At 51.6% G+C, this 16,501-nt stretch overlaps 5 protein-coding genes across 5 annotated transcripts; 4 read left to right on the top strand and 1 right to left on the bottom strand.

The window, feature by feature from the left end:
- Window positions 1-29: 29 nt before the first annotated feature.
- Window positions 30-3,886, top strand: IAR55_001884 (uncharacterized protein; the record flags this gene model as incomplete). Its single annotated transcript, XM_066945007.1, has 11 exons — window positions 30-230; window positions 322-444; window positions 505-552; window positions 614-1,069; window positions 1,132-1,323; window positions 1,376-1,699; window positions 1,758-2,285; window positions 2,351-2,463; window positions 2,526-2,755; window positions 2,817-2,870; window positions 2,925-3,886. The coding sequence occupies 11 exons, from the start codon at window positions 30-32 to the stop codon at window positions 3,884-3,886; spliced, it is 3,231 nt and encodes a 1,076-aa protein (XP_066804930.1).
- A 181-nt stretch (window positions 3,887-4,067) lies between these two features.
- IAR55_001883 (uncharacterized protein) lies at window positions 4,068-5,754 on the bottom strand (the record flags this gene model as incomplete). Its single annotated transcript, XM_066945006.1, has 5 exons — window positions 4,068-4,213; window positions 4,325-4,418; window positions 4,568-5,072; window positions 5,140-5,192; window positions 5,254-5,754. The coding sequence occupies 5 exons, from the start codon at window positions 5,752-5,754 to the stop codon at window positions 4,068-4,070; spliced, it is 1,299 nt and encodes a 432-aa protein (XP_066804929.1).
- Window positions 5,755-5,933: 179 nt separating this feature from the next.
- On the top strand, window positions 5,934-12,007 carry IAR55_001882 (uncharacterized protein; the record flags this gene model as incomplete). The annotated part of the gene is made up of 6 exons (XM_066945005.1): window positions 5,934-6,401; window positions 6,469-6,504; window positions 6,557-7,801; window positions 7,866-9,313; window positions 9,369-9,880; window positions 9,939-12,007. 6 exons carry the CDS (start codon window positions 5,934-5,936, stop codon window positions 12,005-12,007), a joined length of 5,778 nt encoding a protein of 1,925 aa, XP_066804928.1.
- Window positions 12,008-12,382: 375 nt separating this feature from the next.
- Window positions 12,383-12,875, top strand: IAR55_001881 (uncharacterized protein; the record flags this gene model as incomplete). The annotated part of the gene is made up of 3 exons (XM_066945004.1): window positions 12,383-12,479; window positions 12,560-12,630; window positions 12,789-12,875. 3 exons carry the CDS (start codon window positions 12,383-12,385, stop codon window positions 12,873-12,875), a joined length of 255 nt encoding a protein of 84 aa, XP_066804927.1.
- A 278-nt stretch (window positions 12,876-13,153) lies between these two features.
- IAR55_001880 (uncharacterized protein) lies at window positions 13,154-16,366 on the top strand (the record flags this gene model as incomplete). Its single annotated transcript, XM_066945003.1, has 16 exons — window positions 13,154-13,332; window positions 13,404-13,926; window positions 14,019-14,393; window positions 14,467-14,908; window positions 14,977-14,989; window positions 15,052-15,209; window positions 15,275-15,330; window positions 15,394-15,543; window positions 15,596-15,615; window positions 15,670-15,714; window positions 15,772-15,836; window positions 15,891-15,920; window positions 15,971-15,992; window positions 16,052-16,100; window positions 16,159-16,191; window positions 16,268-16,366. The coding sequence occupies 16 exons, from the start codon at window positions 13,154-13,156 to the stop codon at window positions 16,364-16,366; spliced, it is 2,259 nt and encodes a 752-aa protein (XP_066804926.1).
- Between the last annotated feature and the right edge of the window lie 135 nt (window positions 16,367-16,501).

Below are 16,501 nucleotides of genomic sequence, written 5' to 3'. Positions count from 1 at the left end.
ACCCGGTCTAGCAGGAGCATCTCATCGCAATGGCGTCACAACAGCTCACCTCCCTCTTCTCTTCGAGACTCACCACGGCATACAATCAATTGCGAGGTGATCTAGGTGCTCCTCAGACTGCGACCGAGACAATTGACAAGCTGGTCGACAAGATCCAGACGAGTGCAGCGGTTGAAGATCGACGGACGGCCGTATTGGGTCTGAAGGGCTTGAGTAGAGATTGGAAGGAGGTGAGTCAGAATTATTCTCACTTCACCCAACATCAGCTTTCATGGCATGGATGTTAGCATGGACTGCAGCTGACCGTCGTGTGATGTTCAGGATGTGGGATCTCGGGCGTTACCTTCGCTGATCGCCGTTCTGGAGCATGATGCACCTTTCGATGTGGAAATTGCAAAGGCTGCATTGGAGACATTAATGCAGTTATCAGAAACAGCGGAGAAGGTGAGTCGCTGTCGATCCCGCGAAGTCTTGCGTGTAAGCTGACAACACCGCACGACCCAGCCAACGAAGGACGACTTGGGACTGAAATTTACTGATGCTTTCCTCGAGGTGAGCCGCTTGAAGTGTCGTGGGGGCGAAACAAGCAGCTGACCTGGACCTTCTGAAATAGCACCCCGAACCACTTCATTCTCTCCTGAACCTCCTCTCGAACTCACCCTCATATTATCCTCGCTTCTACTCGCTTCAATACCTCTCACAACTGCTCACCTCTCGACCGGCAACCGCCCAATCATACATCATGTCCGCCCCACCCCCTGGAGTCGATGGGATACTTTCCGTCTTAGATCCAAGCTCGTCGACGTCAAGTGGTGCAATTCCAAATGCCCCAGGCGCAGCTCCGGCAATTAGCGGATGGGCAGCTGAGATGTTGAGAAATGAGGCGTTACTGCTGTTACCAGCTATGTTGGCGGGTAATGCGGATCTACAGAAGATCGTCGCCTTCTCTGGAGCATTTGAGAAGCTGTTCCAGATCATAGATCAAGAGGGCGGGGTGGATGGAGGGATTGTTGTGCAGGACGCTTTGACTGTGGTAGGAGGATTGCTCAGATTCAACGTCTCGAATCAGGTTCGTTTATTTCAGGGGCGGTTTTTGTCGCTGAAGGAGGATGACGAGCTGAATAGACGTAGAACTACTTCCGAGAGCTATCACTCATCCCTGCCATACCGCGCATCATCGGTTTCCCTTCGCCTCTGCCATTGGATGTGGCCACACCGGACGAATTTGCTGTGCAGTTTTGGCCTGAACAGAAGATCTACAACACAGGATTGATACTAGGCTTGATCCGCATGTTGGTTGGAGGGCCAGGCGGAGGCAATCAGGTGAGTCGAATGCTGAGCGACACATTCTCGTTGCAAGCTGACGCCAAGATAGACTGCTATGGTGACTGGTGGGATCACACGGTGTCTCCTCGAACTCGCGCTCGCGTCAAATGCTCCTAACGGGGTCAAATCTCAAGCTCTGAATACTCTTACTCCTATCCTTCTCTCTTCACCCGCCAATCAAGACCTGCTCTCCAACCTCGTTTTGTCCCCCTTGGTCGCGCTCCCGCCTGACGAAGAGAATCCCAAAGGCACGTTCGCAAGAATTCCCCTTCAACCTGCTGCAGTCGCATTAGTGTCAGCTGTCATCGAGGGAGATGCTAGCGCAGGAGGTAGAGGGTTGAGGAATCGTGCAGCAGGTGTGAACATGTTCGAGGTTAGTGACACATTAGATCGCCTGTTTTGACCGATTTCTCTGACCCTCCATCATATAGGCATTCGTAACCGGCAACGATGACGCTAGAATAGGCATCATCTCTTCCTTGATTCCTCCACCTCCCGATAATCCCAATTCCAACTTTCCGAACGACCCTATCTCTGCTGGTTCATTGATTTTATCAGGACTCCTCGAGCTTCCTCATTCATCGATCAACGAATTTGACCCATACCGACCTCTCTTCTCTTGTCTACTCCTATCACATCTCCTCCGAAACTCTGAACATTCGAAAAAGCTGGCAAGAGATATCCAGTTCCCATCAGGTGATCCGGGAGACAGCGCCATCGCGGATGACGACGACAAGGTCTCGCTTGTTCAGCTTGTCGTCGGGAACCTCATGATGGCTGCGAGGGAGCAAACAGACTGCGTCAATCGGGCCGCGAAAGAAGGCAGGACTGTTGGTTTACCAGAAGAGGAGGACTGGACAAGGGTGATGGTTGGATACCTGGTGCTGCTGTGTACTTGGCTTTGGGATAGTCCAAAGACCGTGAAAGAGTTCTTGAGCGAGAGCGCAAATCTACAAGTGGTGGGTCGAGGGAACGATTGACGGTACATGACCATGCAACAAAGCTGATATCACCTTGCCGACAGCTTATCCAACCCATCACCCAAACCACAGGCATCGATCCTCTTGTGCAAGGACTAAGCGCGTTCTTGCTCGGAGTTTGCTACGAGTTCAACAGAGAGCCAGGAGAAATCACACGGTACGTGGCTTCACTGTTAAATTCGCATATGTGAACGTTGGTGGGCTGACCATTGCATGCAGAGCGACCCTCCACCCCATCCTTCACTCCAGAATTGGTCCCGATCAGTTCGTCTCGCGAATGGCACGATTAAGAGAAGATGCTCGATTCCGCGCAGTGCAACCTGACGCATTTGATACCGAGGGCTCGGATCCTGTAGCGCAATTGCACGACGGAGAGGCGAACGAGCTGGATGATGGATTAGAATTGTGGTTCGACTGGGCGTTTGTGGACTTCTGGAAGAACCATTATTGTGAGCGCTTTTGCAGCTTTTGCCAGATTCGAATGGTCGACTGATGCGCTTTGTCGCGCAGATACCATTCAGAGGTCCATCGCTGTTGATCCTGATGCCGTTCGAGGATCTGGTCGTGAGTCGCGCCACACTACATGCATTTGCGGCCAACTGATGAAATGATTGGCAGCTGTTGACGATGGAGAGAGCACTGCTATCATCATGTCTCTCCGACAAAAGCTGAAGGCGCAGACTGAGGAGGTTGTGCAACTGCAAACCAAGTTAGAGGCTTTGGTGAAGGAGAACAAGAGTGAGAAGGATACATTGGTCAACGAAGTCGACTCGCTCTCCTCTCAAATTGCGACTTTGTCAACCCAACTGCAAGAAACGACGTTGGCTCGCTCAGCTCTCGAGTCTGAACTTCAATCACTTCGCGAGCAGTACGACTCCATCAAGGAAACCGCTGCAACAGCCGGAACGACGAAAGCGGAGCTGACCCAAGTGTCCGAGGAGTTGGAGAAAGTCAAGGCAGAAGGGGAGAAAGCGAGTTCGGAATTGGCTCTTGCTAAAGCTAGTTCGAAATCGAGAGAAAGCAAGTTGAAAGAGCTTGAGGGGAAGGTAAAAGACTTGCAAGCGGGATCGAAATCCTCGGTCAAGGGTGGTCAAGATGAGGAGAAGAAGGCGTTGGAAGAGAAAGTGAAGAGCGCGGAAGTAAGGGTGGCCACTCTTGAGAAGCAATTGAAGGATCTGGAAGAGAAGGCTCAAACGGCTGAGAAACAGGGTTCCGAAAAGTCAGATGAGAAGACAGCAGAATTGGAAGCCAAGGTGAAGGACTTGGAAGAGAAACTTGCGGCGTCGTCAGCAGCAACTCCAGACACGGCCGCAGGAGGGGCAGGAGGAAGTGGTAAAGCAGCGAAGAAGAGAGCTGCCGAATTAGATTCAAAAGTGAAAGAATTAGAGAAACAGCTAGAGGAAGAGAAGATTAAACGAGAGGAAGAAGGGAAAGAACATGAAGATCTGTTAGTGTTGCTGGATGAGTTGACGGGGAAGAGAAAGAAGGATAAGAAGAGGATGAAGGAGGGAGGGTTGGAGGTGAGTGAGGGCGAGGATGACGATGAGGAAGAGGAAGAAGATGGCGAAGATGTGGATTAGTTGTAATAAGGCATGGTCTTGTCATAGGCGAGACCTGTACTTTTCGAATTTGAGAATTACCTCGATGACGTGCAGCAGTGTAATGACAGTATATGATAGCATGCGACATCTGCATGGTCTTACGTCCACGGATACGCGACAGCTGTGTTAGCAATCTCAGTAGCTACCACGAGCACGTTCACTAAGTGAACCGGATGAGCATATAGGTCCACACAAAGAGAACCAGCACCAGTATGACCACCCCTAAAGTCAGACAGGTCGTACCACGACCTTTCTTCGATACAGACGACAGTGTTTTCTTCGAAGAACGAGTTGCTGCCAGGTTCTCTGAATGCCAGAACCCAAAGTCAGTACGATATACGTGGACGAACATCATTTTACGATCAAGCACTCGGGCGACTTCCGGTCAAGGAAGTGAACATGATATGTACGACTCACTTTCCAGAACTTCTCCTGAATCCTCCAGCATGGTCTTCTCGTTCTCCAACGAGGTAGCGAAGTGGATAGCATTGAGTTTAAGGCGGTGAGACATCTGTTGGGCGATATGACCAGGTCAGCCTGGGCCCTGAATGATGGGACGTAGAAGGGTGTACATGACAAGTGCACGTCGATAGGAGATTAAAGGGATGGATAGATGATTGAATGGATGACGGATTGTATCTGGCAGGGACAGATACGCACATCGACCAGTTGACCTCCTAATTCCTCGTGTAATTGAGCAGAACCAACAGCTGCACCTAATCCGTCCCCTAACAGCTTTTCCCTGTCGGAAGCAGATTTCGGATTCGCAGATCTATGATCTTGATGCAGACCCACAAGAGGCAAGAGACCGGTCTCTTGACCCGTCAAATCTTCCCGAGCTCTTTGTGAGAGATATTGATCTGTCTCGATCTGTATACGTCGTTTACGGACGGAACCAGAGGAAGGTTCTCCTCCTCGCGACTTGGGGACATGCTTGTGCTCGGTTGATGGGCCTTCCACGACAGCAGAAGATCTCAGTGGTTGGGGCAAAGGTGTCGATACACGACTGACGGGATTCGTGGTTGAAGGAGAAGTGGGGAGTGCTATCAGGGCTGGATTGAGAGGAGGGGTAGGAAGTGGTGAAGATAGTCGAGAGCGATAAGATGATTCGATATATGTGAGCGATTGATCGAGCTCGTTGAGGGTTGATGAAGTACTGCTTGATCTGCAGAGATGATCAATCGTAAGTAAGCTGATCCGTTTGCACGGAGCGAAGGTGGCACAGAACATACTGCTCGTTACCACCTTGTAATGCGTCCAGTAGCGCCCTAGCATAAAGTACAGTCTACCAACACGCACGCAAGTCAGCTAGTCTCATATGATATACATCTTTCCAGTCAGCTCACCTCCCAGTCTCTCTTCAGTGCCCACGTTTCGACATCCTCGTCACCCTCCGAGGCGACTTTCGCCTCGAGAGATTTGACCAGACGGATCAGGTTGATCAGACCATGTTGGTTCGAAGCTGCTTGTTGAGCTGCTTGACGCGCTGATGGGGATGGCTCTTGGGCCAAGAGCGGACTTGGGAGCGCTATCATCTTGTCCTGTTCGACGAAGAGTCCTGCCAACGTCGAGGGCGCGTATGTAAGAGCAGACCAGGTCAACATCAAATCATTCGACAGTAGTAGATACACGCATGTCACGTCGATGACATGGGGGCACTTCTCTCTCCCACTGAAAGGGGACCCCACACATTGACAGGAGTGCCACAATCGGGGATATATATATCGCCTCTGTATGGCTCTCATGTCGCACCCTTTTGATCCGCCTTGTTCGCACCTCGAAGCCTTGCTGCTTCGCTCTCGCATCGCGTTCTTGTCATCTTTCAATGTCGACCTGCACATCTTCATTTACCTACTTTATCACTTTACATCCTTCTCCTGCCCATCTCACCACCATCACTCGAGCTCTTCCAGGTCGCAGCATCGTTGGGCTGACGAAAAATCTGCGCCTCTCATGTGTCAAGCGTAGCCGAATATCTGACCTGTCAAAATAGCTCGAAGCAATCGCGAAGTGGAGGTAGTCCACTATGGACATTTATCCTCTGACCCCCTCTTCCTTACGTCCCGGTCAGAACGACTTGCCTCAAAATGACACACTCAACGGGAATGCTCAAGCTGCGCCATCCACACCATCCACGAACACGCTAAGTCGCAGTCGCTCGCTTAGGGCTCGACCTCCACCAGCGTCGAGAGCACCTATACCTACTCCCTCGCCCTCCGTCAAGGTGAAGCACAAGCACGTCCGTCCTGCTGCGATATCGACACCGTCATCGTCACCCAGCACTACTTTGGGTAGCATACGACAACCGACGCAAAGAGAGCTGGATAACATCCATCGTCGTCTTGGAGCGGAGAGTATAGGTGCCAGACGCGATGAGCTGCTACAAGCGAGAGAGAGGGAGTTGAAGGAGGTCGTGGAAGCCCATGACGACGATGTCAGGGAGAAGTTCCACTTGGAGAGATACGTGACCATCTTAGATGGCTGGAACCCTGCGGTGAGCTTTTGAAGAAACCGTTTACCAAATCACGATGCTCACAGCATCCAATCTTCAATCTCTATAGCATGCCAAAACCGATAACTCGCCTGTCTTCCTGGAGGTAAGTTGTCCGCTCTCTCCGTTGTTGAGCAACAAGCTGATCAGCGTTGCAGTGGCGAACGAAGAGCAAGCACAACTTGCTGGATCTCCTGCCAGCTCCTTCTTCCTTCATCCCCTCAGCCCAAGCGGGACCCTCCCGACCTCGCGCAGCTAGGCCAGCACGCACCACACGTCGACAAGCGCATGAACAGTCGGAGCTCTTAGCCCAAGTCGTTACTCCTGCTTCGACTCCAATCGATGGGCACGCTACCAATCTCTCCGCTAAAGGCAAGGAGAGGTTGATTGAGCCGATTGAAAATGGAACACCCACGACGACCAAAGGGAAAGGGAAGAACCGTGGGCTGCTAGGGGAGACAGAAAGCACGGCCTTGAGGACCAAATCCTCATACACACAGGGACCATCAACCAAAACCATGCCACCTCCACCACTACCGACAAAGAAAGGCAAAGGTTCTCGGAGAGCTACTATGGACCCTTATTCAATCGCCGCAGAGGAAGAAGCAGTCGAAGAGCCAGTGGACTCAGGGGTCAAAGGGGTAAAAAGAGGGAGGATGTCACTGCCAAATCTTTCCACAGTCAAGAAAGTCAGGACTGGGAAAGAGCATGTCGTCGGGGAAGGTGAAAACGCTTTGCCGGCTGTGGTGACACCTTTGGAAGAAGAACCTGAGTCAAAATTAACACCGACTCCGGCACCAGAACCTCTTCCCTCATTAGCTCACCTTTCATTTCCGCCTCCTCCGCCACGCCCTCGTCAGCGCATTCCGGGCTCACGACGAGTATGGTACACGGAGCCGGGTCAGCGACCTTCATCATCGCCGAAACACAATGGAGATGTCGCGCCGATATTGAGTTCATACGTCCATATCGATGACACCGGTAACCAGCCTGACCTCAAAACCCTGGAGATTCGAGCTGCCAGAGATGGCTATCTCCGCGCTAGAGTGATGTACCTGCAACAGCACGGCCGACTCCTCCGATTGATCGACGAAGCTGAAGATCCTCTTCTTACCAAATCGATCGCCGCAAACTCGCACAGAGCGCAACCCAAACTGCCGCCCCGGAAAACGGATCATCAAGATTCGCTGATGGCGCATATGGTGCAAGTGCGAAATGCGATGCTGAACGAGGCGAAGTTGAAGCCTATTGTCTGCAAGAGGATTGCCAGGATGATACAAGTCTATTGGGAAAGGTTGGAAGGTAAGGAGGAGAGAGAGAGGTTGGCGGAGGAAAAGGAAAAGAAAAGAATGGGCAGGGAGCTCGTCAAGGCGATCAGAAAACGATGGGCGTTGGCTGTTAAGGTGAGTCTCTAGAACTTGCGCAGAACAAAATTGCACCTGTGTTGACGATTACCCAACTTGCTAGATCATACGGGCGAAAGTGCTCGAAGCACAGAAGATTGAGCAAGACCGTCGAGGAAAGGAGCATCTGCAGAATATACTGCAACGAAGTACGGGCTTGCTTGAAGCCCAAATACAGGCTCCTGACGAGGATGAGAATGATGACCTGGAGTCTGGAGACACTGACGAAGTATCCTATGCGGAGGATAGCGATGACGAGGCAGGCAGCGTAGAAGACGAGGGTCACATGGAACAAGCCACAGAAAAGACTTCGAAGGAGCTGTCCTTGCCGCCGACAACTTCTGTCGCCTCGGAATCCGAGCTTGGCGATGTCAGAAGCGATCACCCTGTCGAGACCGCGGATCAGGACATCGACATGGACGAAGCTGTGTTGAACGATGATGCAGAGCAGAGTCCAGAACCTGACCTTCGACTCCTCCTGCCCGACGATGTGGACATGGCGGAGGACTCGCAATTTGATCTCGATCCCGACGCCACGATCACCGGTACGGTCTCATCTGCCATGGAAATAGAAGCAGATATCACAGAAGCATCTGCAACAACCGAAACATCTAGGCCAGCGTCGCTTGACATTGAAGCCGTCTCAATAAATCCGCCAGCTGACCTTCCCGCAGTAGATCGGAACACCACGCTACTGTCGCCGGATTTTCAGTCTCAAGGATCATTCATTGCTGCAAAACATACCAACGACCTTTCCTCCTCTCCTCCACTCACCACACCAAAAGCTCGCTCTCGTAGGCTGCGCAAGACCGCAGCTGTCACGCCCATACCACAGGGAGATGATCCGGATGAAAATGACATCGAATTCAGGGAGGAAATTACTAGCGATCTTGACGAGCAAGATGTCAATCTCGATGTAGAGATGGAAGATGCAGACGAGGTCAAGGGCGAATCAGACAGTGAGGACGAAGGCTTACTCGCCGACGTGGATGTGCCAATCGAGGAATTGTTGAAGCGATATGGGTATCCTCTCTCTGCTGCCAATGGTGATTCCGACGACGTCAAGGATGACCAAACTGCAAATACGAACGGTGATCCAGCGGCAGACAAATCGTTGACTGATGAAGCACTGCCTGTTGATCCGGTGTCACCGGCTCTGATCGTCGAGGGTAAACGACAACGTCGACCCAGATCGGTGTGGTCCCCTAACGAGACCCCTCAACACTTGCCGGGCAAGCGACCGAAGATCGAGGACCTGGATGACGAAGGTACACCGGAACCCTCGAGTGACGAGGACGACAACGGAGATGAAAGTGAAGAGGAGGAAGAAGGGGAGGAGGGTCCGGATCACGGCGAGGAGAGGACGTCCGAGGAGGATATCGGACCTCGAGTGCGCCCACCCTTCCTTCTTAGAGGTACTCTTCGTCCTTACCAGCAAGCGGGTCTCGAGTGGCTCGCTAGCTTGTATGCAAATAAGATGAACGGCATCTTGGCCGACGAGATGGGTCTGGGGTGAGTACATGGCCTGAATGCACAGGCCGACGAGGAGCTAATTCTCTTCTCACAGCAAAACAATACAGACCATCTCATTGCTTGGTCATCTTGCCTGCGACAAAGGGGTCTGGGGACAACACCTCATTATCGTTCCCACGTCGGTTATCCTCAATTGGGAAATGGAGTTCAAGAAGTTTTTGCCCGGTATGAAGGTCTTGACCTACTACGGTAATCAGAAAGAACGAAAAGAGAAGCGTATAGGATGGCACACCGAGAACGCTTGGCAAGTGTGCATCACCTCATACCAAATCGTATTGGCAGATCAGCATATCTTCCGAAGGAAAAGCTGGTGCTATATGATTCTGGATGAGGCGCATAACATCAAGAACTTCAGGTCCCAACGGTGGCAGACTCTCCTTGGTTTCAAGGCGCAACGAAGGCTCCTCCTAACTGGTACACCGTTACAAAACAATTTGATGGAACTGTGGAGCTTGCTGTACTTCCTCATGCCTGGCGGTATTGGTGCGGATGCGACGGCAGTGGTGGGTTTTGCCAATCACAAGGAGTTCATGGAATGGTTTTCCAGTGAGTACGACAATCTAGACATATGCTTCACATCTAAAACGATGGGACGCGGCCGCAGATCCCATGGACAAAGCCGTTGAATCAGGCGTGGTCATGGACGAAGAGACCCTCGCTACGATTGCAAAGCTGCACACCCTTCTCCGACCGTTCATCCTTCGTCGACTTAAATCCGAAGTCGAGACTCAGCTTCCCGGAAAATTCGAACATGTAGTGTACTGTCGATTGTCGAAGCGGCAACGCTTCCTGTATGATGAGTTCATGGCTCGAGCCTCAACGCGGGAAGCTCTCACGTCAGGAGGGTATCTCGGTGTGATGAACACGCTTATGCAGCTGAGGAAGGTTTGCAACCACCCTGATTTGTTCGAGGTTCGACCTGTCCGGACGAGTTTCGCTATGGAAAGCGTGGCGAAAGATTACGAACCAGCTGAGATCTTGGTCAGAAGAAGGCTGATCGAGGAGGAGGATGAGAAGAAGGTCGATGTTCTTGCTCTGGGACTAGGTATAGCTGTACATGAGAATGTGTCGGGCTGGGTTTGCAAATCAAGAGCCGAGCTTGACGCAAGCGACAAATTGCCTTATGCCATCGAGATCGCCAAGAAGGGCAAAGGACCGACCCCGCCTAAGCGTGACACCAGGACAGTCGAGGGATGGCTGAAATATCGTGCTTGGGCGGAAGAGCAGTCAAGTATCTCTCGGTGGAGAGCTCTTCGAGATGCGAATCGACGTCGTTGCGCTACTCGTCCAATATACGGATCGACTTTCCTGAAGATGCTTGCACGGACTCCAAACTATCTCCTCCCTATCGATGTGATACCTCGCCGAGACGAGATGTTCGCAGAGTATCGGCCACCTGCCTCCAGCTTGATCATGTCTTTGCCGAGCCGAGCGCAAACGATCGAACCTATCGTCGACCTTTTTGCAGTAATACCCCCGAATGCGGTCGCGCGAGATATGCCAAATTACGCTCTGCCCGGTCTTCAACCTACTACTCATCCTGCATTCACGGAACCCAATTTCGACACCCTTCATCACGCAACGGTCAAGCTACAGATTGCCTTCCCTGACGCGAGCTTACTGCAATACGACTGCGGAAAACTTCAGAAGCTGTACGAAATGCTCCGTGATCTGAAGGCGGGCGGACATCGGGTTTTGATCTTTACTCAGATGACTCGGGTGCTCGATATCCTTGAGATGTTCCTGAGTTACAACGGACACCGATATCTGCGATTGGACGGAAGTACAAAGATCGAAGATCGACAAATCATCACCGAGCGATTCAACTCTGATCCGCGTATCTTCGTATTCATCGCCTCGTCTCGGTCAGGCGGAGTCGGTATCAACCTGACAGGAGCTGATACCGTCTTCTTCTACGATTCCGACTGGAACCCTTCAATGGACCGACAATGCATGGACCGAGCTCATCGTATTGGTCAAACGAGAGAGGTCCATATCTACAGGTTTGTCAGTAAGCATACTGTCGAGGAGAACATGTTGAGAAAGGCAGAACAGAAACGGATGCTGGATCGAATGGTCATCCAGGATGGAGGGTTCAACAACGATTGGTGGGGAAGAGTAGGCTGGAAAGACATGTTTGGGGAAGTGCCTGGTCTTTCAGCTAAAAAAGCTGAGGGCGAGAACGAAGGAGGCTTAGTCGAAGAGGTGGAAGGTGGTGAAGAGGGGATAGTCGATGTGGATGTGGAGGATACACCAATAGCGGAAGATGTGGAGAAGAGTCGACCGCAACTGGGAGAGGAGAGGGAGCTCGCTCGAGCTCTGGCGGAAGTGGAAGATGAAGAAGATGTGCAAGCCGCAAGGATGGCTCTGGGAGAAGGAGAGCTTGATCTTCAGGAGTTCGAAGAAGGAATTGGCGGAGGATCAGGTAAAGCGCGACAACAAGCTGATCCGCTAGAGCAAGGGAAACGCAAAGAGGGCAGTGGGACGCCTATGATCGGTTTGGAAGGAGGTGCGGATTTGGGAGAGATGGACGGAGACATCGACAGAGGAGAAAGAACGATCGCGGATGACGAAGGCGCGGAGGAGTATGATGATGGTATTGGAGGTGTGGAAGAGTATATGCTCCAGTGGGTAGAAGCGGATTGGGAGTGGTTTGTCAGTTTCAGGGCGTAGTTGTATCATCTCACATACCACACATGCATTGGCTCAGCATCGACGTGTATGTTTGACATTAGGGTGGTCGTGACATTGGAGGTTGGTCCCACGCATGCTTTCCAACTCTGATAAAGAGTGACTCGTAGACAGGTTTCATCGCTTGAAGAGGTCAGTAGTGCCACATATCGGAGGAATGGGACTGGACTTGCGTTGTATGTGACGTCATTTCGTGCCATCAACCCCCCCCCACTGGCTGCTGTCGGTTGCGTCTTTCGTTTCCCTTGTATTTCAGATATCTTTCCATTTCACTTGCCATCCTTCCTTCCCCTCATTGAGCTGTCATCAAAGTCACTTGCTCTCATTTCCGAACAAACAGACACCCACACAAACACAATGGCCGCCCCTGGAACTCAATCTCCTTCTTCCGAGAAGCCTGACCCCACCCTTCCCGAGGGTGCTAAGCAATTGACCCAGGCCGAACAACGACCTGGTGAGTGTCATTCCCTTCCCCACCGAATGCACATCACCTAGAGAACGACGCAGACGTTGACGTCTGATTGATATTCACAGACTCTAGCGGTAACACTAAGGAGGCTCCTGGAGAGGGTAACACCGCCGGTATCACCTCTGAAACGCTCAAGGTAAGCTTTTCTACAGATCTTTAAGATCATTTATCAATCCTTCTATCGTACAATCTTTGATCCTCTTCTCTATCCCGAACGTTCGTCGATATGGTCATTCTTCACCACCCCATACCTTCTCCGAGCTTGTGCTGACAATTCACCCCCAATACCCCCAGGTCGCCCAAGATTCCGCTAAGAACGTCGAGGCAGAGTCGAGGGCAGAGGTTGAGACTGGTACCAAATCTGAAGCCAAGACCGGTTAGAGGAATGCGTGTGATTTTCATGGAATGGAAGGATGGAAGAAGTCAAATCATGCATCATATGAAAGATACTCTGCGTCGTCGTCGTCGGCCCCTCCCCGGGTCATGCCTGACCGTGGGAGCGGTGTTTGTCGTGACATCACGATATCATTCTCGACGTCGGAGATGTGCTTGATGAATTAGCTGCCATCTCTATCCGTTGTGCCCCATCTCATCTCTTCCCAATTCTGTTCATAGCAGGGCGACCGCTGGCGACGTGCACGTGAGGAAGCAGAAGCAAGATGAACTCGGCTCGACTTGCTCTTCTTGGGCTCGGACTGGTCTCCCCGGTCCTGGCCCTGCAAGATGTCTTCACGCCGACGGATATGTTGGCGGCACCGCGACCTCAGCCGGCAATAGCTAGTCCCGATGGTTCCCTTGCAGTTTCAGTTGTCGATCAGTGGGATCCCAAGCAAGACTCGTAGGCGTCATTCTTCATGCTTCACATGGCCAAAGCCAGGCATCGATGTATAGCTGATGCATATAATGAAGCACCTCGCGAGCCATTTACCTGTTATCTCTGAATACCACGGTCACGACTCCTCCAGTCTCTTTGTTCAATGCCACCCCTGGTCAAGTTTCTGAGCTTTTCTGGCTCGACAGCGCAACTTTCGCCTATCTCAATGCATCTTCACTCTTCTCGTATTCCATCAACTATACCACAGCTTCAAGCTCATTCAAACAACCATCCGAAATCCTCTCGTTCCCGGAAGGTATCTCTCCGACTTCACTCAACTTCGAGATCGGATCCGGTGTCCTAGGTTTCTCAGGCCAAGTATGGACCCACGATCTGTCTTTTGAGAAGACGCATGCGTGGAACGAGAAGTTCGAGAAGCGAGGTGACAGTGCGTTGGTCTATGACGAGCTGTTCGTCAGACATTGGGACGAATGGAGGATCCCCGGTAGAGTCTGGACGCTGGGATTGACGAAGCTGAGCAAGGGCAAGGACAGCGATGTGTGGGGATTGGCCGAGGGAAAGACATCTTTCGTCAACATCCTCAATGGAACAAGCTTGGTGAGTCACCTGCTTCTGGCGATCCTTTGCTGGAAGGTGATGGATGAAACTGAATCCCAAAATCCAAACTGTCCGATATGATCGAATGACAGATCTCACAAATGGACCCAATCCCAAGCTCGTCTTACTCCCTGTCCAGATCACAAATAGCATTCGCTATCAAGACACCTCATTTGAACGTGGCGACCCATACCAGAGAAGACATCTATCTCCTCCCTCTCCCTTCTTCTTTCTCGTCCGGCGGTCGTTCGAGGTCCTCGTCTTCCCCTCCAAGACAGCTCACACCTCATGGTCATGGCGCGACCGGTAGCGTCTCTTTCTCGCCTGACGGGAAGAAACTCGCTTGGCTCGAAATGCACAAAGACGGATACGAGAGCGATAAACGTGTGATCGTCGTGCATGATTTTGGTAAGGACAAGACCGAAAGATGGACGGAAGAATGGGATCGAAGTCCCAGTAGTCTTGTCGTGAGTACTATCGTGACGACATCGGCAATTAGTTGAGCTGATAGCACTCGATGTCGTCCCAATCGCCGAATAGTGGGCGCTCGACTCCGATTCAGTCTACTTCACTGCCGAACACCACGGTAGAATCTTGCCCTATCATCTTACTCATCCTAATCATCTACCTACCCCTCTTCTGTTCAATGGATCGACTACATCAGTCACTCCACTCACGCCTACTTCCCTTCTCCTCTCGTCTCAATCGATCACATCCCCTTCTGACGACTTCATCCTTACCCTTGCCCCTCCCGATAAGCACAAGAAGCACGAGGTTCAAGCCGTCGATAAAGACGGTGATAAGTCTCCCCGTGATTCGCTGAAACGTCTTACCGCGTGGTCTGCAAGGTATATCGGCGATAGACTCGAAGGCCTTGAGGGAGAAGAGCTGTGGTTTGAAGGCGCTGAAGGTGTCAATGTGATGGCGTGGATTGTGAAGCCTCGAGGATGGAAAGAAGGTCAGGAGAAAGTTTGGCCATTAGGTGAGCATGCTCGCGCCGCTTTCAGCGCGAAGGGTAAAGCACTGAGGTCGGATACTATCATTTCACAGCTTTCTTGATCCAGTAAGTCGATCTGATGAGTGAAAGTCTTCGGTCGGATTCTCGGCTAAGTCGTTCGATCGCAGCGGTGGTCCCCAAGGAGCTTGGGAAGATGCCTGGTCGACTCGATGGAATCCCGCAATCTTCGCTTCTCAAGGCTACTTCGTGGTAGCTGTCAACCCCACAGGATCGACCGGATACGGTCAGGACTTCACTGATGCTATCCAGGGCGAATGGGGAGGCAGTAAGTGGGATCATGCAGGGGCTCAGAATCGCGTACCCTTTGGCTGACAGATGGTTTGTGATCAGAACCATTCAAAGATCTGTTGGCAGGTTACCAAGCTGCGTTATCCACGTATCCTGAGGTAGGTCTCCAGTCCCGCACTACCCGTGAATAAGCATACTAAGCCAATGTGTCAAATGTTCAGATCGACCCGGAACGGACAGCCGCTCTGGGTGCTTCGTATGGTGGCTACATGGTCAACTGGATCAACGGACACAACGACCACTTTGGTTTCAAGGCCTTGGTGTGTCACGACGGAGTGTTTGATACCGTCACGACGTACTTCTCCACAGAGGTGCGTGACAGTCATCCAGAATCCTTTGAAGGTCTGACAGTGTCATCTGCAGGAGGTCTGGTTCCCGACCCAGTGAGTCGAGTGGATCCTTCAAGGGCAACGTTGACGCTGACCGGTGAATCATAGGGAGTTTGATGGTACTCCGTTGACCAACAGAGCCCTATATGAGAAGTGAGTCCAGCAACTACTTCGTGCTATCAGTCATGCAACTGACACAAAAACGGAAAGATGGAGTCCCGTTAATCATGCAATCGAATGGAACACCCCTCAGCTGGTCATTCAAGGTGGCAAAGGTCAGAAGAACGTCTTTTCGTCCGGAATGAATTCGCTAACAGATGCATTGCCAGATTATCGATTGGAGAACTCGCAAGGTCTGGGTAAGCTTATCAGTTCTGTATGGAATTGCAAAAGCTGACGTCTCATTCAGGTGCATTTACTGCTCTTCAAACGTATGTACATTCTCCAATATCTTTGCCGTCGCTTTGTTGACACCTCTCCGTATCGTTAGCCAAGGTATCCCGAGTCGATTCGTCTACTTCCCAGATGAGAACCATTGGGTGAGCTGATCTGTTCGCGCCAAGTCGTCCGAAACGACGAGCTGACAAGTGATGCCAGGTCCTCAAACCTCACAATTCGGTGAAATGGCATGTGAGTGATGGACCCCATTACAGAGCGCCGTCCCCTGTCTCAAGATGCATGACGAGCTGACCGATGTGACACTCAGTCTGAGGTGTTCAAGTGGCTTCATGAGTGGGTGGGAAAGGCGTCTGACGACAAGACAGGATCGCTTGAGCAGCACCAGACGGGTTTCGTATTTCAGTGATGGCTATGACTGTGCCTTCATTCACGAACGGCATACCGAATGAATATGCCTGGAAGATTTGCACCTCGATGTGTAACGAATGCATTCGTTACTTCTGAATTACAATTCTAGCTAGCGAAACTACAGTATAGTCTC

This window comes from Kwoniella newhampshirensis, chromosome 3 (assembly GCF_039105145.1).
Source record: "Kwoniella newhampshirensis strain CBS 13917 chromosome 3, whole genome shotgun sequence".
NCBI lineage: Eukaryota > Fungi > Basidiomycota > Tremellomycetes > Tremellales > Cryptococcaceae > Kwoniella > Kwoniella newhampshirensis.
The sequence above is the reverse complement of the archived record's forward strand: the minus strand, read 5'-3'. Positions and strand labels throughout refer to the sequence as shown.